Here is a 26,395-nt window from a genome sequence, read left to right on the forward strand (position 1 = left end):
TTGTGTGATATAGTGGTTCAATGACTGTGTTGTGTGGTATAGTGGTTCAATGACTGTGTGTTGTGTGGTATAGTGGTTCAATGACTGTGTTGTATGGTATTGTGGTTCAATCATTGTGTTGTGTGGTATAGTGGTTCAATGACTGTGTTGTGTGGTATAGTGGTTCAATGACTGTGTTGTGTGATATAGTGGTTCAATGACTGTGTTGTGTGGCATTGTGGTTCAATGACTGTGTTGTGTGGTATAGTGGTTCAATGACTGTGTTGTGTGGTATTGTGGTTCAATGACTGTGTGTTGTGTGGTATAGTGGTTCAATGACTGTGTTGTATGGTATTGTGGTTCAATCATTGTGTTGTGTGGAATAGTGGTTCAATGACTGTGTTGTGTGGTATTGTGGTTCAATGACTGTGTTGTGTGGTATAGTGGTTCAATGACTGTGTTGTGTGGAATAGTGGTTCAATGACTGTGTTGTGTGGTATTGTGGTTCAATCATTGTGTTTGGTATTGTGGTTCAATGACTGTGTTGTGTGATATTGTGGCTCAATGACTGTGTTGTGTGGTATTGTTGTTCAATCGTTGTGTTGTGTGGAATAGTGGTTCAATGACTGTGTTGTGTGGTATTGTGGCTCAATGACTGTGTTGTGTGGTATTGTGGTTCAATGACTGTGTTGTGTGGCATTGTGGTTCAATCATTGTGTTGTGTGGTATAGTGGTTCAATGACTGTGTTGTGTGGAATAGTGGTTCAATGACTGTGTTGTGTGGTATTGTGGCTCAATGACTGTGTTGTGTGGTATTGTTGTTCATATCAATCATTGTGTTGTGTTGAATAGTGGTTCAATGACTGTGTTGTGTGGTATTGTGGTTCAATGACTGTGTTGTGTGGTATAGTGGTTCAATGACTGTGTTGTGTGGTATAGTGGTTCAATGACTGTGTTGTGTGGTATTGTGGTTCAATCATTGTGTTGTGTGGTATAGTGGTTCAATGACTGTGTTGTGTGGTATTGTGGTTCAATGACTGTGTTGTGTGGTATAGTGGTTCAATGATTGTGTTGTGTGGTATTGTGGTTCAATGACTGTGTTGTGTGGTATATTGGTTCAACCGTTGTGTTGTGTGGTATTGTGGTTCAATAACTGTTGTGTGGTATTGTGGTTCAATGATTGTGTTGTGTGGGTTGCTGTGTGTGTTTAGTTAAACAAGTCAGAATAGTTGTGTGGGTTGCTGTGTATAGTTATACAAGTCAGAATAGTTGTGTGGGTTGCTGTGTATAGTTTTACAAGTCAGAATTGATGTGTAGGCCAGTTGTTGTGTATGTACAGTGATACAAGTCAGACTAGCTGCTTTGATTGCTGTGTGAGATATGGAAATAGTACCGAGAGAAGTAAATCATTGCTCAATTATTAAATGTCAGTGGGATATTTTGGATTAAATACAGTACCACTGACACACCACGTGGAACATAAAATGATACATACATGTTCAGCAAACACTATAAGGGCATTGAACTCTGGTGCGATATCGAACACTAATCCCGTATTGTCCCAGAATGTGTCTATTGGGCCCTCATTTCCTGTGTAGAAGAAAATTGGTCCAACTCCTGGTTTCCACCATTTATCTACAAATCAAACGGATCACTAATGGTGCCATCATAATTCATTTAGGACTTAGCATATACATACACTGATTGGAAAGTATCAGTTAAGTCAATTGATCAGAACAGCAGCTGTTACTCTGATGAAGGTGAATGTATGTCAGTCCTAACTGCTACCAACTCCTTTCCTGTCATTATTCAATCATGGTAAAACCTGAATACTAGCTGGTACAAAATAAATAATAGCAAACATTTTCATTTTGTGACTAAAACTTCTGCAATAAGATAACTATCAATTAATCATACAATGAGAGATCTACCGTAACAATGTATTTATCAAAGAGATAGGTACTGTACATATTAATTGACCTTAAAATTGAAAAGTAGCTCAATGTAGATATTTCAAGATTTGACAAAATGCAAACAGGGATTGTTTGCTAGACGTTTTGAAAAAAAAAATGTTACAAGCTAAGTGTCTATGTTTAATAAATGTGACATAATTTATTCACAATCTAAGGAAAAATTCATGTAAATATATTGCAGTATATTTTTTGTAGTTTTCAAGTTCTAAGAAATGGTATTCACATGTGTCACCCATCATAATTTGATCAATTATTATACATGGTCATATCAATAATCAAATATTTGAATTTTAAGTTGGGCAACACATGTGCACTATTTTATCTGAAGGAAAATATTCAGAATTTTGGGTTTTTTTTGCATGTTTTTACAAAAAATTCATGAAAGATTTCCATGTTTATGTCATCGTATAAAATATCAGTCTGCTAAATTTTAATGAAGCATGCCTTATTTGCTTCTCTCTGGGCATTTGACAATAAAATAGCAAAGGTGTCTGCACCACAGGAGGTACCATTATTTCTGTAAATATTCCATAAAACATGTAAGTTTGAGTCAGATAAAGACCAGTAGCATGCCTAGGTTGTATAAGCACTTATTTTAAATTAGCAGTCTTTATATGTAAGTAAATATTTCCATTCAGATGCATTTTGTTACTAATATGGATATATTTTTTTCTTAACAGATAGGCTGAAACAAACCTGGCTGTTTGCAATGGATAGTCATTAACTAATTTAACTAACAAATGTTCATTAGGGATGAGATCAAAAGACTGACAATGGATAAAAATCTAAATTCAAATAGTTAGAGGGAGCTAGAGGGATAAAAACTCCTGTAAGTTTCTGTCATCCGACATCAATTACACTTTAGTGGTAAAAAAAAAAAGACAAGCGACAGTTAAAAACCACATAATACCGTAAATTAAATTTTAATGAACATTTAATAGTTTTAATGTAAATTTTCATTTGTGAAGAAACAGTAGAAAAGGTATGCAGAGTGTTATGTCTAATCATATGTTTTTTCTTGTATTCAATTCGTTTAACCATTCGTCATATTTAGTTTTAAAGGGGTGGGTGGGTCTTGGTGAAAATTATGTGAATTTAGTTTTTTGTCAGACATTGAACTTTTGACCTTGCCCTTTACTGATAATTAAATTGTTCAGTATCAAACACTTAACGTCCATCCAATATATTCAGAAATGCAGTTACTGCGGCAATCAAAAAAGAAGAAGAAACAATTCTTTGGTCAAAAATGGCTGTGACAGATTTAGAGTTCTTTGTGCACTTTCTGTAATATCAGAGAGTATCAATAAAATGTAAGAAGATTAAAATTTTGTAGCCATTTAAATTCTTAGTTGACAAGATTTTAAGACCCATTCAAAATTCTTTCCCTATAGTAATGCATACTTGTGTAAAACTGGGACCTGCATGGGTACCTACTAGTGATGGGACAACAGTTAATTTTCATAATTGATCATCAGTTGGAATTGGTTGCTGCTTCTGATGCGATTTTACCAATTATAATCGGAAGACATATTTCTTTTTAAAATGCATAATCCATGAGTTTTTTTCATTTACATATGTATATTTATAAGTTTACAAATAAATATAATTATATATTTAGTTCTTTTTATTTAAGAGTTCATTGCAATCTTTGTGCTTTATATATAATATTTCAAAATCCACTTGAATCTTATATGATCCTCTTAAAGTTATGTCAAATATCCATTTTCAATGACTGTGTAGCAAGTAACAGTGTGGCGAGAAAGCAAGTTTCATTGACTTAATGTTCGAGAGGTCTAACATGCTGGTCACATGCTGCCACAATATTTAGTTTCACAGGTCGTGAGTTTAACCCCGGACAGGAGCAGGAGTGGATATCCACTTACACAGTGTAGTAAATTTTTCTGTGCTCTATTTCACATTTCTTCACTTATTAATTAGAGCAGTTATGTTTGATTGTTGTGTTTTCTATAATGTGAAGTTGTTTGTGCATTTCCTATATATACATGTATATAGAGATGCACCTTTTAATTCTTTTGAAGTTTCTAGAAGTGTCTGTTTCAGACTGTATAAGAAATGTATATACATCTGATGATCGATTATGAAAAAAATCATCGATCATTGGAATCGGTAGCTTAATTTTTTCATCAACAATCGATGATTTCTGATTATCGGTATTCTAATATTCTAAAGTATAGGAAAGTGATTTTTTTTTTGTGAATTTTTTGTTAAGCCAAGAGATGTCACGTAATTCATGATGGTCAAGAAATTTTCATTGTTTCATAATATTTTCTGTTTTGTGGGCCACGGTACACAAATTCATGGATACAATTAGTGAAGATATATATTTTTTTTTTAGCTTTATGGGATAATTTACTAAATAGTGTTTATAATGTGAAAATTTAGGGTTAACTTTTAATTTGGTCTATATATTTTCCTTAAAATGACAAATATTTTTGATCAAAGAAAATTTACACCAGTTGTTTTCAATGTTTCAACAATCAACATGTACATGTAGGCCACCCCTATAGTAATTTGGCATTGTGCCAAATATGCATCAATAATGCTGCACTGCTTATAATATATAATAACATTACATGCTACTGTACATAAGTTGTTTGATAAATATTATTGATCATTTTTTGTTGACGTTTTTCATGATTTTTTGATGGCCAGCTAGTGTACAGAATTTCACCAAAATTCCATTATCTTCGAGGCTTCTGTGCATGAGTATTGGGGTCTTAAAGTCATCACATGCATATGACATCACTGAATTATAAACTCAAAAATCTACAAAAAAATTTATAAGAAAAACATCCATTATGTTCACATACATTTATAATATTTAATTATGCCAATTTATAATGTATGGAAAATGCACAAATACATGAGTACTTTTCATTCCTTAATGTACATGCAGTTTTTTTGAGTGTCAGATTCCTTGTGTGGATTGTGTTTATAAATGTGCCACAATGTCGCATCATAACAAACTTCACACTAATGCAAACAGATCCTAGACTGCAGGTCCAGTCAGTTTGAGATCCTAAATCAATATTTATGACATGTCTGGGTAATATTTACAGATGAGTTTCTACGATTGAAAAGTGACACATAAACATTTTAATTACAAGAGGCCCATGGGCCTAGAATCGCTCTTCTGACACATTGTAGAATCGGCAAACATTCTCACTAACCAAGATTCATCAATTAACAAAGTTTGATGATGTTAAGTCAAATAGTACCTGAAAATTTAAATGTAACTGTCCAAAAGTAGGTCACAGTGACCTACTTTTGGTCGACACACTGAAGACTCAAGATGCATCAAATGACAAGTCAAATAGTATTCAAATATAGCCATCAAATTCCAAAAGAAGGCCACAGTGACCTAGCTACTTTTTGGTCGACACACTCCAAAGACTCAAGATGCATCAACTGACAAAGTTTGATAATTGAAGTCAGATAGTATCTGAAATATTCAGATATAAACATCAAATTCCAAAAGTAGGTCACAGTGACCTAATTTTTGGTCGACACACTCTGAAGACTCAAGATCCATCAACTGACAAAGTTTGATGATTGTAAGTCAAATAGTATCTGAAATATTCAAATATAGCCGCCAAAATCCAAATATAGTCTGTCAGAAGCTGTGGTTCTATTAAATCTTTTAAATCAGCATATTTGCAGCATTATTTCTCAATAAGTGATATATACATGTAGATATGATGTATATGTTTATTTTCCCCCCAGTGATATCGTGTGTGTATTTTATGTATATATCTTATATTATGTTATCTATTTTTCTATTCTCTCATTTATCTGTCCGTGTCTGTTTTATACAGGATCACAATGTAAACTAGTCATTTGTACTAATTGTGCTATCCTGTCTAAATAAAAGAATTTATTATTATTATTATTATAAAATGTATTCATAAATGATTAGCCATAAAATTCAGAAGGTAGGTCATGGTGAAATACTTTTCACATGACGCACTTCAAGGTCCCATGATCCATCAACTGACAACTTTTGATGATCATAGGCTCAAAAGTGTCCAAGATATGCATCAAAATCCATTTAATAATAATTATAAAAATTGGACAAGGGGTTCTTGAGATATAGCCCTTTCTCCAAAAAGTTGATGCACACCGCACGCCAGGCATATGGCCATATAATTAGCTCTATAAGCCTTTAGGTGTCATTCATGTGTAACTTTTATTATGTTTATTAATATTCTAATTCATGAAATCTGGGGTTTCTTTCCATTTTCAAAACATTTTTTATTCAAGGACCCAGTGGTGGATTTAAAGGGGGTCGCTGCCGGCACATCCCCCCCCCCCCCTTTCTAAAATTTTCAAAATTAAGGTAAATCGTGGTCTCTTGTTTAGGAAAATGCAAACAGTAAAAGAAGCAATAATTTCTTCCACTCTCTGAGAAATAAATGACAATATCTTTCGATTTATTGAATTACTTTTATTAGGAGAACTCTCATTTTTTCCAAAAATCCTTTTAAAATTTGCATTTTATTAATCTAACCTTATCAGATATGAAAGAAAATAGTGAAAAATGACTACTTGGAAGACATATTTCAGGCCCTATAAAATCTGTAAAATCCAGGCCCCCAGATCTCCTGCCTAATAAACTTGTGCCACCCCCCCCCCCACCTCAATTCCTTGATCCACCCCTGTGACCTCCATCAGAGACCCCCTCCCCATGCACTACATATTTTCCCTATTCATTCATGCTGAATTTTTTTTCCTTTTACATGTGGCAGTACCCTGTGCTCCTTCCCACGTGGCCATTCTTGCTCCATTTATAGACCACTGAGAGCTGACAAACAAGAAGGTGATTCTATGTTAACCAGCTACCCCCTCCTTACTTTGTTTACAGGTGAAATGAAACCATAAGTTTATTCAGCTAAAGAGAGACAACTCCAAATGCCTGAAGGAAAATATGTGACAGCTAACTCCTGTTAATGAGAAAAACTTAATAATTGTGATAATTAGCTAATAGAATATATTAGATTCAAATGTTTAAATTTAAAAAAAAATTGATATTTAATACCAACACTGTCAGCTGACCCAGTATCAAAAATGTACATGTAAACATTTAGAAATGTTGTATCTTGAATGGGCCACAACACCTAACTGATATAAGTCAATCATAATTCTATGATCTTTGGACCTTCTATCATGGTGACAAGTCATATGATTCAAACAATGTCATGAACACAAAACCACTGAATTCATATCCCCTGCTTCACAATACACTGTAGTTGTTAAAATGTTTGTACCTAATGCTTTAGTGAAAGTGGCCATGAAGATTTGGGTCCGTCCGTCCGTCTGTCTTGCTGTTCATCAGTTTGTCTATAACATATACATTAGGTTTTGATATATATCAAATACCACTTGAACAACAACAACCACATGTTTGTGGTTTTGAATCCTAAAGTCAGACCTGAGGCATGAAAAGAGAAAAGTCAGACCTGCAGGCATGAAAAGAGAAAGTGACGATTCCGTTGCTTGAAGCGCATTCTGCATCAGAACTGAAAGCCACAGGACTTTAGGAATAAGACCTTACTAAGTTCCTGTATCATGGTAGGCCTGGACATAACTAGAACTGTCCTAATGGGACTAAATTTCAAAAGTCAATCAAACTCAAGAATTCAAGATGAATAAAAAGATTTTTGATCCTGTACGTATATATAACAACTACGTAATACATTAAATTCATAAAGAGATTTGTGTAGTAGTTTTTTTCCTGTATATATTAAATGCATATACAGTAAAATATGTTACAGCGAACACACTTCGATAATGAATCCACCCTTACAGCGAAATGATTTTTATTCCATGTTGTTTTAAAACATATCATGAACTTATAGGATATAGTAAATTACATTTATATTAATCAAATGAATCAAAACACCTCACTACTGAAAACAATACACAATTACAACTTCTTGTAGCCAAGTCCTTAAAATGTAGACTCTTAATTACCCACATTCTAACAAAAGACGATCCATTGGTTTTTTTATATTTGGAAACCCTTTGCATTATTTAAAATTTGCAGTATTGATTATTTTAAAAAATAAATTTCATTTCAAATGTAAATTTATTAATAGTTCACAATGTAAATCATGTTCACTATGTGTGAAGTTCATACATTCAGTACCATATCAAATCAAAACTTACAACTGTAAGGAAAGAAACAACTGAATGTATATATCGATCACAAAAATCTACACTATTTAGAGAAGTTGTAAACTTACACTCTCCAACACCTGTCACTTTCAGCTAAGCGATTCTGGGGACAAAACTCACTATCTAATTATAACCAGTCAAGTCCAGATTAGAAAACCATCTGAACTCAGTGTGTGCTTTGAAACAATCTGATTAAAATCAGATCCTTTGATCTGCTACACATCTTATTTTCATCAAATTGGTTTTTGAATGGAATAGACTGAAACTCCAATTCTTTGAGTGGAATCTATAACCAGATAACAGTATATAGCCGAATCTCTAGCCAACAGGTTTTGGGGGACACTGTAATCAAAATGTATATATACACAAACTACATAATGTTCATGTACTTCTTAATATCAAAGCAATGAAAACTAAACTAACAGTATGTACATGTAATACATTCGATCAAAGCCATTTGGGTCAAAGGAGATTGATAATTGTCATCATTATGTGCATTTCCTACCCTAGCTATTAAACAAAAAATTTCCTTAATATCAAACCAATGAAAACTAACAATTACATACATGTAATACATTCAAAGTCAATTAGGTCAAAGGAGATTGATAATTGTCATCATTATGTGCATTTCCTACCCTAGCTATTAAACAAAAAATTTCCTTAATATCAAACCAATGAAAACTAACAATTACATACATGAAATACATTCAAAGTCAATTAGGTCAAAGGAGATTGATAATTGTCATCATTATATAGATTTCCTTCCCTGTATTAAATCCCCCCCCCCCTTAATATTACAGATACATGTGTGTAATACATTCAAAGTCAATTGGGACAAAGGAGAATGATTCTCATCATTATCATGATTACATCAATTTTTTATGCTATTAAAAACAATTTAACTGCTTCCATGATTGCTTCTACAATATACCCCTGTCTAAGTTAACAAATCCAAGGAAATGTTTTCTGATTTCATAAAGCTGGCGTCGGTGTGCTAGATCTGTGATCTCATCTGCCAACAGTGAAAATTCTTTTTCCTTCAGACTTACAAGAGTTCTCTTTCATGATAGTCCGAAATGCAGTTCATTTCCATGACACTAGTAGATGACAGGTACTTCCTCTTGTTGTTAATTTGCATGGTGACAATGTACATCAGAACTGGTATCTTCCATGCTAGCAACAAATCTAACCCATTTTTTTTAGTGTTTTCAGATATGGTCCTGGGTATCTTGGAATCTGACAGAATTGTTTTGATAGATATGTTAATAAATGTGCTAGTACTGTTTGACAATACAATCCCAACATCCCATTTGGTGTTTTCAGATGCAATGGATGATGATCCCACCGACAGTTCCAATTTGACAGCCCACTGTGGGCCTGGCGACAGTACTGCATTACTATTAGCTCGTGATTTTGAGAAGAAGTGGTTAATTTTACAAAGTCCTTTATCATCTTTTTTCTTTATTTTCTTTAAGTACTATTTAGAGTTGTGAGACATGATTGCAACCTCAAATAATCAACCACATTTATATGTACATTTTGTCAATATTTCAGAAATGCTTGATTACATAAAACATTTAGAACAGTATCTTAAAGGATTTGATGGACAAAAAAATTGATGCATCTTTGTTAAAGCTGTATGGTCCGAATTACAATATTTTTTTCCATCTCGTAAAAATGCTATTAAATCATCGCACGTATGTAGTTATGAGGCTGTATTACATATCATACATTATTTCACCTGTTTCAACCCAAATTATTTGATTTTAAATCGATGTTTACAAATAACCGCGTCACTGCCATTTCAAGTGATAGTCACGTGACAAGTTCAAACTTTCAGATCAGCGGTGGTTTTATCTGTGTAAAGCTGTGTATTTTGTTACAACAGTACCGTGCCATAAGTTTAATAGAAATGAAAATATCAAATACCTCTTAGTAATTCATTGTTTTACGCTCTTTCAGCCTTAAAACTAGACGAGTTAATACATCATGTTGGGATTCCCCTGACGCGCATGGGTCTATTTATAGATGTCTATTATGGGATGATTTATATATGTACCACACTTATTTACTTTCTAAATAATATTCTCACTGTTTTCTTTTACATGCAGAAGTTTTCAAGCATGTAATTAAGGGAAAGTTAATAACTTTATAAAGTAATTGATCTGCTTTAAAGTAATAATGCACAAAAATAATACATGAACATTGGGTCATACAGCTTTAAGGCATTTGTAAATTATTCACATTGAAATTGATTTTCACCTTATACATTACCCCCAGATTTTATTATTGGGAAAAGTGCAGGTTAAATTGGGAAAATATCAGAAATTTGGGGAGGGAAAAGGGCCGATATTCAGACCTAAAATGGGTCTTTAAAAATCACTGTCAGCAAACATGACTATGGAAGTAAATGCTTCTTTAATGTTGAATTTACTGTATAAAAAGGGTCAAAGAAAGTCAAAGAGAAATCGACACTTAATGAAAGTACCGAATAGTAATGCCAAGCATATGATTTCCAGCAATTCTATACTATTATCAAGAGAAGAAATATCATACACTGCTATTACATTTCAAATTTGTTTCTGTTACAGATGTAACGGCCTACAACTTTTCTGGAAAATTATTTCCTTTAGTTTTACATTCATCAATAGCCTAGAAGCACCTATGAAGTGTAGTGGGGAAATTTGTTAAGAATTTTTTTTACATAAAATTGTTGAGGTAGCAATACATAAACGTTGTGCTGTAAATTAATGCTTTTAGGGGTGGATCTGTATTCTAAGTCCAATTCCCCCAGAGAACTCAAGTTCTGAACATGCAGTTTATCTCAGGAAAAAATGTTTGCATACATGAATCCAATACTTGCATAGCTTTAAAAGTTGTAATATCTGGGATCTAGGTGCTATTAGCATATATGTATAACATATATGTGGAATAGTGTTATTTTCAATGTGTCAAAAATTATGTATATATGTCATTTGTGTGGTGGTTTATAATTGAAAAATCATAACACCTATATAATCCCGATAACCTTTTCAATTCAATCATTTACAATAAGACCGAAAAAGTAGTTAAGCTCAATTTTGATTATATCACAAGAAAAATAATGTAATCAATAAGTCTAGAATAGGCCTACCATTGACAACTATCGACTATCTACAGAACAGTACAAACCTTGCACTAGATATCTTTCTTTGAATGTGCGTTCGCCAAATGAAACGAGGTTGTAATGATCTACGTACTGATCTATGTACAGCTCCTTAAAGGGAACGGAGTGACCACAAATAAATAAAAAATTCAAACTCAGAGACAGAAAAATTACACCACCTTTCATTTTTCCCGGTCACGTGCTATAGAATACTGTGAAGGACGATCCCGATGCCATATATATCTAAAGCTGTCACATGTTTTATCAATCGCATCACGCTCATTTGGGGTTATGAAAATAGCCGACTAGTTACGATTGATATTTTATGTCACATGGAAGATGAAGTTTAAGCTGGAATGCTACACCAGAGAAATTGAAAACTTTCAAATACTTTATTTAGGCCTAGTCAAAAAATGTAGTTTTAGTAAAAAGCAATATCTGAATTTTTTTTTAAAAACTCTCTGTTGTACTTGAACCCGCGATCCACAGTTCAACAGTTGACGTGCTAATTAACCTACTGAGCTACTCAATACTTAGCTATGTAATAATATTTTAAATGAATAGACAAAATTTGCTGATATTTATATTTTCATCCATGTAAAAGGAAGTCAGCCATTATGACGATGTAGAGTACGTCCTTAATATTCAGAAATGACTTTCTAACATGTACATGAATTTATGAAGGATAGTAAATATTTATCAAATTTATTTCCGAGAGAAATACATTTTGGGTGAAGAAAATATCGTGTGTAACAGGAAGGGATTTTTCCCCAGACGCAACAGAACCGGCAGACCAGGATTCGAACCCGGGCCCCTGAATTTCTAGTTAGAAACTCTACCAACTGAGTTATCTGGCCCATGATGATCAAACCTGTCTGACTGCCACACGTGTAAGTAAGAAGGAGTACATGTACTTTGATTAATGTATCCTATAATAAGTTTAGGCCTATACTTAATCAGTTTATCAGACGACAAACTTCAAACATGTCAAGTGGCCGATATCTATACATGTGCGCTAGATAACATCCCCATTTAATGAAAGAATCTGCACACATCTGCGCATCGTACACATACATGAATAAAAGATCACGAAAACCTCAGAAAATGCGAAAATTCAGCGACAAGTTGGTTGAACTGGATATTCCAATTGCTTATCACTACCGCACATACAAATTGCTTACCACTACCGCACATACAAATTGCTTACCACTACCGCACATACAAATTGCTTATACCACTACCGCATATATACAAATTGCTTATACCACTACCGCATATATACAAATTGCTTACCACTACCGCACATACAAATTGCTTATACCACTACCGCATATACAAATTGCTTACCACTACCGCACATACAAATTGCTTACCACTACAGCACATACAAATTGCTTATACCACTACCGCACATACAAATTGCTTACCACTACCGCACATACAAATGGCTTATACCACTACCGCATATACAAATTGCTTATACCACTACCGCACATACAAATTGCTTACCACTACAGCACATACAAATTGCTTATACCACTACCGCACATACAAATTGCTTACCACTACCGCACATACAAATGGCTTATACCACTACCGCATATACAAATTGCTTATACCACTACCGCACATACAAATTGCTTACCACTACCGCACATACAAATTGCTTATACCACTACCGCATATACAAATTGCTTATACCACTACCGCACATACAAATTGCTTACCACTACCGCACATACAAATTGCTTATCACTACCGCACATACAAATTGCTTATACCACTACCGCATATACAAATTGCTTACCACTACCGCACATACAAATTGCTTACCACTACCGCACATACAAATTCCTTACCACTACCGCACATACTAATTGCTTACCACTACCGCACATACAAATTGCTTACCACTACCGCACATACAAATTGCTTACCACTACCGCACATACTTGAAGTTAATCTAAATTTATAAAATAGTTTATAATGATTTTGTACATTTTATATAGACAGTGCTTATAATAAACTTTCAGTACCCTTGACCACTAATACACATGTATATATGTTAATGATTAGTATACCTCACAAGTGGTCATCTCGAAAGCTTGCAGAAACTGATTAAAACGACTTATAAAGGTGATCGGCGGGGAAATCACATATATTTGGATATAAACGATTGGTGCATGGTAGATATATTTATTTTTTCATTGGGTAGAGGGGGAAGGGGTATATATACAATCTACGCACACTATCCTCACTTCAGGTGCCTGTGGTAGTCCCTAATTTACGCTAAAATATGGGCGCTTTTATCCGGAAGCTTCAGACCAGTAATAAGTCTATATAGTTTTCGAGTTCCTGAAGCAGTTTTGGTTTTAAAGGTTTACTAATTGCGTATGTGCCGATTTGTATTTTATATATGTATGTATCTTATATGTTCTCTAGCCTGATGTAAATTAGTTTATGAGAATAAAGAGATTGTCATTGTCATAAAAAGGGGATTCAGATGTGTTCGAGTGAAATGTCGTGCTCCCTCCAAAGGGGAGATAAACAAGAAAAGGCAAAAATAGGATGGGATCATTTTAAAATCTTCTCAAGAACCACTAAGTCAGAAAAGTTTGAACAAACATGAAAGCTTCCTGACAGTATAGATTCCAGTTTATTGAAATCATGGTCCCAGGGGTTAGGATTGGACCACATTAGAGGATAAAAGTTTTGCATGGGGATATACAGGAGAAATCTCCTCTAGAACAACTATGCCATGGCTACTTATATTAAAATGTAAGCTTCCCCAGCTGGTACACTGTGTTGCAGATTCAAGTTTGTCCAAATTGTGGCATGGTTTGCGGGGGTTGGGTGGGGACACAATTGGGAATCAAAGTTTTACATGGGAATATGTAAGAAAAAAATTCTCCTCTACAACATCAGGGCTTTGAATATTCATATTTTAAAATATGTAAGCATTTTCAGGAAGTGCAGATTAAAGTTTGTTCAAAACCCGACAAAAAAGGAGGTACCCTCTCCCTAAAATCCACCACTGATGTACCCAATTTCTGTATACGGCATAGATACACATGTAAATCTGATGTCTTATAACGAGGAAAACAGACCCCTTTCTAGCTTCCAATACCAGTAACTGATACACAATGTATCATCCGACAGAGAGTAAATTCTATGACCTATTTTCAACTTAACATTTCATCATAAGATTTGATTGACCTGACCAAAACGATAAGGTAGGTCAAACACCTATTTAAAGGCATGACGAAGGTAAATGCTACTCCGGAGGTATACACATAATGTTACACACGCAGTAGGGAGTTACATAACATTAAAGAAGTAATGTACATTATGTATGTTCTTATAAACACACATACACAGCTGATGTATACAATGTACATCAACCCTGCGGGCAATATACACGCTGAGAACCAGAGACTTCCGTATTCTTAACCCTTCACGACTCGAGGGACTGATATCGCGTACGTTGTACCCATGATTTAATCTTTGCTTGATGTGATTCACGTTTTCTGTGCCAACACTAGGTGTAAATCAAAAAAGCAAACAATCTCCACGTGGATGCGATCGGGCTGTTTTATTATGTGTGTATGACAAACAAACAGGGCGATGGAGAGCGAGGGGATATTTGGGATCTCTTATTCGGTGCTCATCACTTCATTGAGCGTGGGGATATTGACATGGATATTCTTCGATAAAATTCAATTTTTTGCAAAACACTTCATCGCCAATTTGAGTTGGCAGGTGTTTTCATTAATTCCTATAATTTCTTCGTTATTCTATGGAAGAATTCCTACCAACAGAAGGTATATTGTATATAGCTACTACAAATATTTTCTAAATATTTTGTTATATATTATTATATCGTATACTTTTTTTCGTGTGTGTGTTGACAAATGATTCCAAAGTCCATTCGTTTCTCTGATCATTGCATGATAACTCGTATAAACAGCTTTATACATGTATATCAGGTTTATTTACACGAGTTCATTTAAAGATAAAATGTTAAACAATGGTAGGCTATTAGAAGCTTTGTACGAGAAGAATTACGAATAGGAAGACTGTGATTCACAAGATGGTGGGATATAATTTGTGACAGAGGGGCATCCTTCCGTTACATGTTAAATAATGTTATATATGAAGAAGAGGTATCGTGTAAATTGTTTTCAGAGTGGTGGTGTAAATAGTGACCCCCCCCCCCCACAGAGAGAGAGAGAGAGGGAGAGAGAGAGAGAGAGAGAGAGAGAGAGAGAGAGAGAGAGAGAGAGAGAGAACGCTGAATGGGTAAATTTACGAAATATTATAATCATGATCTATTTAATTTAAAATTAAAATTAGATCTCTAGATCCGCGTAGTTCGCAACACGAACAAGAAGAGCTAATTGCTAATGATATTACGATTCTTATTATCTCCTAGGTTCTTTAGCATAGGAGTAAAACTCGCCAACAAATATCTCATCGGAACTAAGTACATAGTGAGGGGCCAGCAAATCCTGGAGGACGACTTCGCATGTGTCATCGTATCCAATCATCAAAGTTCCCTGGATGGTAATTGTAAGTACCAACAGTAGTACATCAAGGTACTATACGATATACCATAATCAATATGCTTTTTTAAAATTTGGAATACGTAATGTTCATGAATAGTACAAATTTTTATTATATATTTTATCCCATATCATTCCACATTTTTATAAAATTCGTTGGGGGGGGGGGGGGGGCAGTAAAAATATAAGTTGGTATATTCCATTTTTGCTCCAGAGAGCTACTGCTCTGCATCTCTATGTTGATCAATGCTATATCTAAGGTACTTTAATTTCATTTTTGTGCTGTAATTTATTTTAGTTATGGTCCACCTTGGGAATTATAAAGGTTCCACGGTTATCCTGAAGAAATCCCTGCTGTACGCCTCGGGACTACTCGGACTTGCCTTTTATTGTAGTGGGTCTATATTTGTCGATAGGAAAAATCCCGAGAGAGCGAAAGAATCACTCAATAATGCTCTAGATAAAGTCATTAAGGAAAAGGTACAGAGGCATTAGGAATGCACGTGCGATTAATGTGAAGCACATAACACATAGTCAACTTCTTCAACTTTTATCTCTTTAATTACTGTTGACTTCTCAGCTACTAGTGTCCAAAAGAAGTTAGATACCCGATGAATATTCAAAGGGTCTTCATTGATTATCAGTATTTAGAACTTGGAATAGATTAAAACAATATTCACAACATAATGAAATCAATATTATCTCTTGCAGTTAAAACCACAGTTCTATCCAGAAGGCACTCGTCACATGGGGGAGGAAATGTTACCATTCAAGAAGGGTGCCTTTGTGATGGCGATTAACGGGCAGGTAGGTAACATTCAAGAAGGGTGCCTTTGTGATGGCGATTAACGGACAGGTAGCTTTATGTTTTTGCTTTAGAAATGATACCCGGCGGTTATCAATGTGCGTATTGTTACACCACAGGCACTTATATCGCTAGGAGGCCTAATTACAATATAAAAGTACTGTTATATAATAATAAAGCCTCCTATCGATATAAGTGCCCGTTTGTTACATGAAGCTTATATAACATCCCGACTTCTTAACCTCCCTTGCAGATTCCAATCCTCCCCGTTGTTGCGTCCAGTTACCGTCATTTTTACGACAAGAAAAAGAAAATTTTCAAAAAAGGTAAAATATCTATAATTATTGGATACATTCACAATGTTAACATCACTTTTGCCACAAATTATTCCTTTTGATCTTTGGGATGACGTTTTCATTAACAGGCTCTGTGATTGTGACGTGTCTTCCGCCCATTCCAACAAAAGGACTGACTTTAAATGATGTCAATGATCTAATACACAAAGTGCGGAGCGTGATGCAGGATACCATAAACAGAACTACTGAGGAAGTAGAGAGCTTATAATAAATAGAACTATTGAGGAAGTAGAGAGTTTATAATAAATAGAACTACTGAGGAACTAGAGAGCTTATAATAAATAGAACTACTGAGGAAGTGGAAAGCTTGCAATAAATAAAACTACTGAAGAAGGTGAAAGCTTACAATAAATAGAACTACTGAGGAAGTAGAAAGCTTATAATAAATAGAACTACTGAGGAAGTAGAAAGCTTATAATAAACAGAACAGAGAGCTTACATAATTTATTACACGTGGCATGAGTTCGTACACGTTCATGATTCAAGATTGTATATTTTTTCCACAATACAATTATGGACGGAAAACGTTTGCTGAGTCATGGGTTATATTTTCTTTTCAAACACGGATTAATGAGAAAAATTATCAGATTCATTTTCTACGCGAGTATAAACTAGATTGTGCTGTCTTAAATGATGTTTGTATGTACGTATATTTATTACATTGAAATGTTCTGTATTTCTATATCTAAATACATGTACATCATTTACTGTGTCTGTGTGAATTCAATTGTTAGGACATGTACTAGGCCGTTTATACATCAGACTACAGTTACCACGTATACTTATAGGTACAATCTTGTAAAACCCTGCACATTACGATTTAGTTATGGTGTTAATCAAAATACATAATGTAGTATACTTGTATAGGGTTATTATAATACGTCTATTTCCATTTTCAATGTTTCTTTACCAAGTGATATGACCACCCATGAAGGTGAACAATGTGCGTAAGAATTTTGATAAATAAATTACTACTATTCTAACGGCTGGGAATTTTCAAATAGAAATAAAAGTAAAATGAAAATGTGAAAATAAATTTTATTTTTGAAAACACGTGCATCATGAGGGTATGAACAAAAACGCTTCACATAACCACTAACGCTTCACGTAACCACTAACGCTTCACGTAACCGCTAACGCTTCACGTAACCACTAACGTTTCACGTAACCACTAACGCTTCACGTAACCACTAACGCTTCACGTAACCACTAACGCTTCACATAACCACTAACGCTTCACGTAACCGCTAACTCTTCACGTAACCACTAACGCTTCATATAACCGCTAACGCTTCACGTAACCACTAACGCTTCACGTAACCACTAACGCTTCATGTAACCGCTAACGCTTCACGTAACCACTAACGCTTCACGTAACCACTAACGCTTCACGTAACCACTAACGCTTCACATAACCACTAACGCTTCACGTAACCGCTAACTCTTCACGTAACCACTAACGCTTCATATAACCGCTAACGCTTCACGTAACCACTAACGTTTCACGTAACCACTAACGCTTCATGTAACCGCTAACGCTTCACGTAACCACTAACGCTTCACGTAACCACTAACGCTTCACGTAACCACTAACGTTTCACGTAACCACTAACGCTTCATGTAACCGCTAACGCTTCACGTAACCACTAACGCTTCACGTAACCGCTAACTCTTCACGGAGTACTTCGCAGTTCATGCCCTCGTGTATTTTTCATAAACGAAATTTATTTCTTCAATAACATTTCATAAAACTTGCTGGATTATGCGTAGTATACAAAATTACCCAGAATATTGTAGAAAAAATTTCAATGCATTAAGGTATACATGTAGGCCTACACGTAAAACAAATTGTTGTCAGATGACAGCTGTAACGAAAATAAACTGTAACTCAATCAGCTTTGATAGAGAAATCAATTACAGCGAAGTACAAATGTAAGTAACCTACAGGTGCGTGAATTATATTGAAGAAATCTGAACGAAGCCAACAATTTACGTTCATACGAAATTTTAAATTCTATATAGAAATATGTGAGCTAGAGTAGAGGCCACCTAAGGAATTCAAAATGATACATAATACGGATGGATATTTTATTTTTTCAAGATGAATTGAATATATATATATCATATAGAACACTGATGACTTAGTGCAAAAAGATGAAATATTGACAATGATAATAGTAATTAGCTGGAAGAAGTTACAAAATCTTCTCCATGTATTTTTTGGACCTATCATATCTACTTCTAATGTGAGCAAATGTTCTTTAAAACTTCACAGGTAGCATTTGTCGTGAGCTTATACTAAATAAATGTACATTGTATAGAGAAAATAAAAATTCATGTCGGAAATTTAGATTTTTGTCTATTATCAACACGTGCTATTTCCCCTGATTTATGCGTGTTTATTTAAAGGGCATTATAGCTGTGAAACTGATGGCAACCAATTTTTTTCTCAAAATCTCGCAAAGGCATAGGAATATATATTAATGACTTATAAAACATTTATTTTGTACAAAAAGAAGAGAAACCTAATAAACCCACGTTAGATAACCGCTTTTAGTGTCACGAAATATATAAGGAAGAATTATTGTTGTAAGACAATAATTAATTAATTATTCAATTACCAAAATGCCTGCTTTGAAGTGTAAAAGTGTTTGAAATAATTTTAAATACTGGTGATATTACTGAAACATATAATATGGAGCAATTTTCATTGAATTCAATTTTTGGTGACAAAATTACAGATAATCCCCCTTCAAGAAATAAATTTAATTTTTGAAAACTGCAAAGCTTCAAACCGAGGTACCGGGGTATATTGTCAACGCTCTATGAAAAGTATGCCTGTGTGAAGCATTGCATGTGCATGTTGCAGCTCATACCCTAATGAATTTGATTTTTTATATTACATTCTATTTTAATTTCTATAGACCCCCCCCACCCCCCAAACATAGACGTACATTTACTATACCTTTGAAGACAATCTCTACCCAGAGTTATCGTTTCTTGCACTCACAAAAATGTCCACTTTTTTTATGGCTAATAAAACTAAGAACTACTTTGTAAAATATTGAGAAAATGTAGGACAAGAAACTATTTGTAGATTTTTTTTCCATTACTATACATTCTTCATGTACCTATGTATAGGCTTGGTGCAATAGAACAACCTAATATCCACGTTTCAACCCAAATCAATGCTTCTTGTGTCACAAAAAGACTTGACATCTGGTCAGTATTTATTTATTTATTTACGTATATTTTTGTAACTGAAGTCAAAACCATACTTTGTTAGAGCATACGTGCCATTTTACAAAAATCTTACCCTTGAGACGTTGACATAGGTGTAAGTGAGAGCAAGGAACGACAACTCTGGGTAGAGATTGCTTTGAAGATTCACACGCGCAATGTTTGCGGCGCATCCATGAGGAAATGGCTATCATCACTGCGGCTCACCCATGAGGAGATGGCTATCATCACTACGGCGCACCCGTGAGGAAATGGCCATCATCACTGCGGCGCACCCATGAGGAAATGGCTATCATCACTGTGGCGCACCCATGAGGAAATGGCTATCATCACAAATTGTAAAGACACCAAAAGCAAAAAATATTGGAGATGTAAATATTAACCCACTCCCCCAATAAATAAATAAAAAGAAATTATGCGGCTCTATGCTCCCCACGGAGCGAACAGGAACAAGTCAAGTAAGTCAAATGTTACAAAATATTCAATATGATATAATTTGAATCATATAAATCCCATTGCTTAGAATCCACCTGAACATTTGTAAGCAATTGATACTTTTTTAGTTCTTGTAACGGAAAATGTCTGTTCCAGCTGTTTAGATACTGCAGATGAAATAAAGCTTTCAGCCTTTTTTGTGATCTTCAATAAATTCATCCGCCACAAAATATAGGCCTTAACAAAACTTTCGGTATGAGGTAAACATCAAATATTACACTCGTGTGGTGTCTATGATTTTTACATCTGGTTGTTACATTATAACAGGCATCCGTATCATCATTACCCTGTGCAGAAGCTTTATCTACGCCATAATGGTTTTAGAACTTACTGCTTCATTTCCTGAAATGTAAGACAGGTCTCTGCCAAATGTATACATGCACCGATTCCATATGAAATTATAGCACTAATAACCGCCACTGTGCACATCCCAAAATCTTTGATATTACACGAGGTGTTTCATTTTAAATCTTTCATATCATACCCGGTATTTCATTTTAAAGGGACAATAAGCTGTGAAAATGATGACAACAATTTTTTCTCAAAATCTCTCAATGGCATAGGAATATATATCAATGACTAATAAAAAAAAATTATTTTGTAATTTTGTACAAAAATAAGAGAAACCTAATAAAACTAAGTTAAATCCCCGCTATTAAGTAAAGGGATATATAAGGAAGAATTAATGTTTTGGAAGACATTAATCACCAAAATTACACATACATGTACCTGCTTTTGAGGGTAAAACGTGTTTGAAATAATTAAATACCGGTGTTATTACTGAAATATATGATATAGAGCAATGTTCATTGAATTGAATTTTTGTTGACAAAAATGACATCTAATGCCCTTTTAAATCAAGAGGAGATTTTGTCAACTATTCTAGCAATATGTGTATCATTAAACAGCAGAGGAGATGTCAACTATTCTAGCAATACGTGTATCATTAAACAGCAAAAATATAATTATCCAATTCTCAAGCATGGTGTGAATTGTAATTAATCTTTATAATTATATCTGATGTTTACTTGATAATTTTCAATGAAAGGTAATTTAGGATTTTTAACAAACATATAATGTTTATAAAAATCTGATGTTTCGATTATGAATTTACATCTATAACATTGAAAATTTAGAGAAGGATTTTCATGTTTAAGAAACGTAGAATTGCGAAGTACAAATAAATCAATACAATGAAACTACAAATAAATCAGTACAATGAAACTCTAAAAACAGAACATTTCAGCGAAATAAACTTAACCCGTAACAGTCACCTCAGAAACGCAACCTAATTTTAAAAAAAAATGACTCCTGGTAAGTTTTCGAAAATTTTCAATGTTAGGAAAGGTACAATTAAAAGTTGGGTTGTGAAACTACAACTAATTAGCCCTAACTGATGGTAAAGGTATGTGCTTCTATAATTATACCAAGGGATTTTCATGAACATGTTGAGAATTTGTGATATCGATCGAATTACTTTAACTATGAACTGATACAATAGGCATACATTTTCTTGCCAAACTGAAAATTTTCACGCCAATCACTATATTAGTTATGAGTTGTATTCATGTATGGATGAAATAAGCCCAGTTAAGTGAGAGTGTGTACCGTGTATTTTTAAAAATAGCAAGTAAGTATAGATATAGGCTATGAATGCATTGTAAAAAAAAATTATTCAATTAAGAGTTAGGAAAGGAAGTAAACATTATGTTAACTTTGACCACATTTGACTTCATTTCAGGCCCGTATTGCTGAATGGCACACAATTCACGGATTGATAAACCTATTTGCCCCATATGCTGTGATGATTTTAAAAATCCTAAATTTCTACCATGTCGCCATACTTACTGCAAATCCTGCATTGTCAATTTGTTCAACACTGCAACAATGCATGGCGAAATAGCCTGTCCTCTCTGCCGTAAAGTTTTCTACTTAGATGAAGAGGCCATCGATAAATTACTAGACAATTACTTTGTCCCACTAAAAGACAAATCGATACCGACACTATTCAGCTGTAGTGTTTGTCTAACAGAAGCTCGCCTAAAAGCATGTCAGCATTGCTCGGAACACCTATGCTTGGACTGTAGTGCATCTCATCGACTTGCGATGAAACTAAGCGGGGTAGACTGTAGCAATGACACTTCAGATGGAGACGATATCATCGAAGCAGACCACTCAGACGACTTTCAATTTCAAACGCCGACCCCAGTGTTTCTGTCCAGTCATCCAATGAAAGTGCAACTCAATGCATCACTCGTATCGTCTTTTAACGTGCAATCTATGTATAGTGCTTTCGATCACGGTGACAGTGGACTATTTCCGATTCGCTGTATACGTCGGAGTGGATGCGACAGTTATTCGGTTCTCCTTAATCTTGGTCCGGAAGTGGTTGAATTCGATATGATGGGAAGGGAAATCAACAGATTTTCCCTCCAGGATGGTGTAAGTGATATTATATATGCACCTAACGGTGATTTATTGTACTCAAGTGTTGGAGACAGAATTATCTGGAGAAAGGATTGTCAAAGCGACACTCGCGTCTTTACACATAGCTCGCATTATCAGCCCTTCTCTCTGTCATGCTTCCAAGATGGACGTATAGTCTCCGGTGGCCCGACTTATCATCAGTCAGATGGTAATGAACATGGGGCAATTATCATCTATGACCAGCATGGAAAACTAATTAGAGAAATCGTACAGAGTGCTGATGGATTATTTGTGAAATTCCCCGTATCGATATCAGTCAGCACAAGTAACAAAATATGCGTGGCTGACAAAGACTCTCACTGCGTTTTCGTCTTTTCAGAAAATGGCGTCATCCTTTCATTGTACGACGGAAATTTTGGATTGGAACAATGGGATCGTTCTCAATTTTTGCCTTCTGCTTTATGCCACGATTCCGAAGGAAACATTATTGTGGCAAACATATTGGACGGTATGCTACATGTGTTGTCCTCAAACGGAGATTTCCAGGGCTATGTTTTAACGAAGAACTTAGAAGGCTCTAAACGGCCATGTGCACTCCACGTTGATGACGAAAACAGAATCTGCGTCGGGAATATGGATGACAGTGGGATAAGGATTTACGAAATTTCGAGTTTCAATAACATGTTAGAAGAATTTCATACTAATTATATATAAACTACTGTAGACTAATTAACTATTACCATACTAATTATATATAAACTACTGTAGACTAATTAACTATTACCATACTAATCATATATAAACTACTGTAGACTAATTAACTATTACCATACTAATTATATATAAACTACTGTAGACTAATTAACTATTACCATACTAATCATATATAAACTACTGTAGACTAATTAACTATCGCCATACTAATCATATATAAACTACTGTAGACTAATTAACTATCACCATACTAATTATATATAAACTACTGTAGACTAATTAACTATTACCATACTAATTATATATAAACTACTGTAGACTAATTAACTATTACCATACTAATCATATATAAACTACTGTAGACTAATTAACTATCACCATACTAATTATATATAAACTACTGTAGACTAATTATCACATGTTAGAAGAATTTTAGTAAAGAATTCACTCGTACATTTACTTCAGGTATATTCCGAACGGTTTAAAATAAAGATAATCTTTATTTCAAGAACTCAAATATTTAGTCTACTCACTACATGATATAATAAGATTTACACACAGAAACAACAATAGATGCACTGATGATTGTGGTATTTTATTTCATAAAAATAAAAATGTACAAAGATTTTGTTTGGAGTGATTGATATCCAACAGTGGATAAGCTGTTTGTAGTGCATGCATTATGTGCAGCTGCTGAGGAATAGCCTGAATTCATGTAAACAATGATGATGACAAAGCAAATGCATTTCAACCTACTTCTGCTCACAAGTATTGAAGTATTATATCACACATCATATCTATCTATACATGAATATTAAGGAAAATCTTCGTCAGACGAATCTCGAAATCCTCTAGAGAAGCTCAAGAGAGGTTCAAGACGACGTCGTCTCGAAGAGAGCAAAGGAGTTTTTCGATGAAAATAAGAATGATCGTCTCCCTTTTTAAATTTCAAGTTTTCTATATTGTTTTCGGGGCCCGGAAATATATTAAAGTACGTGTCCACGGTAAACGCTTTTAGGGTACCATCCTGGCTGTCCCCTACCCAGATTTTATTGGCGTTGTCGACGTGAACACTGCATGGACTTTCGCAGTCCTCACAAATGAGAACTCCCATGCATTCTCCAGCAGGTGAAAGGATGTGTATTGTTTTAGTTGTCCCATTCAATACCAGAAAACCATCATCTGTGAAAGATGTCACAGACATTGGTTTAAATTTCTCTTCAGTTTGCTCTAGGGGGCACCCAGCGTATCTTTTGATTAGATGACCGTGTATGTCTCTGATATCTACAAAGTCTATTTCTGCGTACGATATGCACATAACAGTACAGCTACCATTGATTGCGACCGAATGAGGGTAGAATTCAACATTTAAGTTAAATCGGTCCAGTTCTTCACCGGAAACGTCTAAGATTTGAGCAACAAGGGAAGATTTTTTCCCAATTCCTAAAATTAGAATGCGATTATTTTTAATCGGACGTATTTTCAGAGGATCACAATCCTTAATAGCAATGACTGACGTATAAGTTTGATCATTCCCGATTGTTTTAATTATCAGTGAACAATTTCGTATCAATGTAAAGACCGTGCCTTCTCCTGTTCCACACAAATCGGTGGCTCCATCAGCAACTGACACCTCACGTGTCACCGAACCATCGTGGGTGTCGAAATAATGACAAGTAAAACCACCGAATGTAAGAAATGCCGCTAAGTTGTCTGACACAGGAAATATGCACGATACACAATCTTCTTCAGATATTTGTAAACCAATATTTGAGAAAACAGTCTTTACAATGGTTGTTGGTCCATGTTTGCGAAATTCAAAGGGAACTGTATCATCTTCACTTTCACTAGATACTGAGTTAGTGTCAGAGCTGGAATCGGAATCCCACAGTGATACTTTCTCATGCCTTCGGTGTGATCGTTTGCAAACGTGATCACGTGCACAAAAGGAGCAAATGTACTTGCCACAATAATAGCAGCCGTCCACGTCATCTTCCTCAGCATTACAGAGATCACATACGCGGTCCGGGAAAATGTCTCGGATAAAATAGTTATCCCAAAATCCAGCCACTCCGTTTTCCGGTAAATTTAGCAAGGTTCTGCAAAGTGGACAACGGAATTCGTTATCCGAGTTGTTTTGCTTGTGGTAACCAGAAATGCATCGCTTGCAAAATGAGTGTTTACATGGCAACATCTTAGGACATCGGAAATTATCCAGACAAATGGAACACTTTCTGGCATCTTCTATCTCCATAATACAAATTCAACCTGAAGGAAAATTAACACTTCGTGAACAGTTATATATTCATTGTAATACATATGTAATTAGTCAGACACAAAATACATGTCATACAATCGCTGTATGTACAAAATAGGCTGTGCCTGTTGTCCAATCCCATTCACTTATTTGTGAATAAAATATTGTTTAAATCAAAAGAATAAGATAATATGCATAAATGATAATTGTACTTACGTAAACTAATAGTATTTTCAACTTTCGTTTC

At 34.7% G+C, this 26,395-nt stretch overlaps 4 protein-coding genes across 6 annotated transcripts in view; 2 read left to right on the forward strand and 2 right to left on the reverse strand.

Annotated features, from left to right (window-relative positions):
• Positions 1–11,507, reverse strand: part of LOC125679045 (dipeptidyl peptidase 2-like) — a 91,265-nt gene extending 79,758 nt beyond the window's left edge. The window contains exons 1-2 of one of the 2 annotated variants that reach the window (XM_048917947.2): positions 11,319–11,506; positions 1,475–1,614 (exon numbers count right to left, since the gene is read on the reverse strand). In XM_048917947.2, the coding sequence (XP_048773904.2) occupies positions 1,475–1,614; positions 11,319–11,478 (300 nt within the window). In that variant the 5' untranslated portion in view covers positions 11,479–11,506. Of the gene's footprint in view, positions 1–1,474; positions 1,615–11,318 lie in introns of both variants that reach the window. The other variant, XM_048917948.2, reaches the window with a different exon arrangement.
• A 3,119-nt stretch (positions 11,508–14,626) lies between these two features.
• On the forward strand, positions 14,627–17,723 carry LOC125679447 (1-acyl-sn-glycerol-3-phosphate acyltransferase beta-like). Its single transcript, XM_048918676.2, has 6 exons — positions 14,627–15,113; positions 15,725–15,861; positions 16,153–16,334; positions 16,566–16,661; positions 16,913–16,985; positions 17,084–17,723. The coding sequence occupies exons 1-6, from the start codon at positions 14,917–14,919 to the stop codon at positions 17,221–17,223; spliced, it is 825 nt and encodes a 274-aa protein (XP_048774633.1). The 5' UTR covers positions 14,627–14,916; the 3' UTR covers positions 17,224–17,723.
• Positions 17,724–17,865: 142 nt separating this feature from the next.
• LOC130052196 (uncharacterized) lies at positions 17,866–24,519 on the forward strand. Of its 2 annotated transcripts, none has more exons than XM_056156513.1 (2): positions 17,866–22,380; positions 22,492–24,519. In XM_056156513.1, exon 2 carries the CDS (start codon positions 22,506–22,508, stop codon positions 23,889–23,891), a length of 1,386 nt encoding a protein of 461 aa, XP_056012488.1. In that variant the 5' UTR covers positions 17,866–22,380; positions 22,492–22,505; the 3' UTR covers positions 23,892–24,519. The 2 variants fall into 2 exon arrangements, with proteins under 2 accessions (XP_056012488.1, XP_056012489.1); XM_056156514.1 differs by having other exon boundaries at positions 17,866–21,099.
• Positions 24,471–26,145, reverse strand: LOC125679445 (uncharacterized). Its single transcript, XM_048918675.2, has one exon. It carries the CDS (start codon positions 26,143–26,145, stop codon positions 24,706–24,708), a length of 1,440 nt encoding a protein of 479 aa, XP_048774632.2. The 3' UTR covers positions 24,471–24,705.
• Positions 26,146–26,395: the final 250 nt, after the last annotated feature.

This window comes from Ostrea edulis, chromosome 2 (genome assembly GCF_947568905.1).
Source record: "Ostrea edulis chromosome 2, xbOstEdul1.1, whole genome shotgun sequence".
NCBI classification, from domain to species: Eukaryota; Metazoa; Mollusca; class Bivalvia; order Ostreida; family Ostreidae; genus Ostrea; species Ostrea edulis.

What these genes read in the sequence shown, in the direction of transcription:
- LOC125679447 (XM_048918676.2), top strand. Translation starts at nt 14,917, where the DNA reads ATGGAGAGCGAGGGGATATTTGGGATCTCTTATTCGGTGCTCATCACT. An exon ending in AAGTTCCCTGGATGGTAATT is followed by an intron (nt 15,862 to 16,152) that starts GTAAGTACCAAC and finishes AATTTATTTTAG; the next exon opens with TTATGGTCCACCTTGGGAAT. An exon ending in ATAAAGTCATTAAGGAAAAG is followed by an intron (nt 16,335 to 16,565) that starts GTACAGAGGCAT and finishes TATCTCTTGCAG; the next exon opens with TTAAAACCACAGTTCTATCC.
- LOC130052196 (XM_056156513.1), top strand. Translation starts at nt 22,506, where the DNA reads ATGGCACACAATTCACGGATTGATAAACCTATTTGCCCCATATGCTGT.
- LOC125679445 (XM_048918675.2), bottom strand. Translation starts at nt 26,145, where the DNA reads ATGGAGATAGAAGATGCCAGAAAGTGTTCCATTTGTCTGGATAATTTC.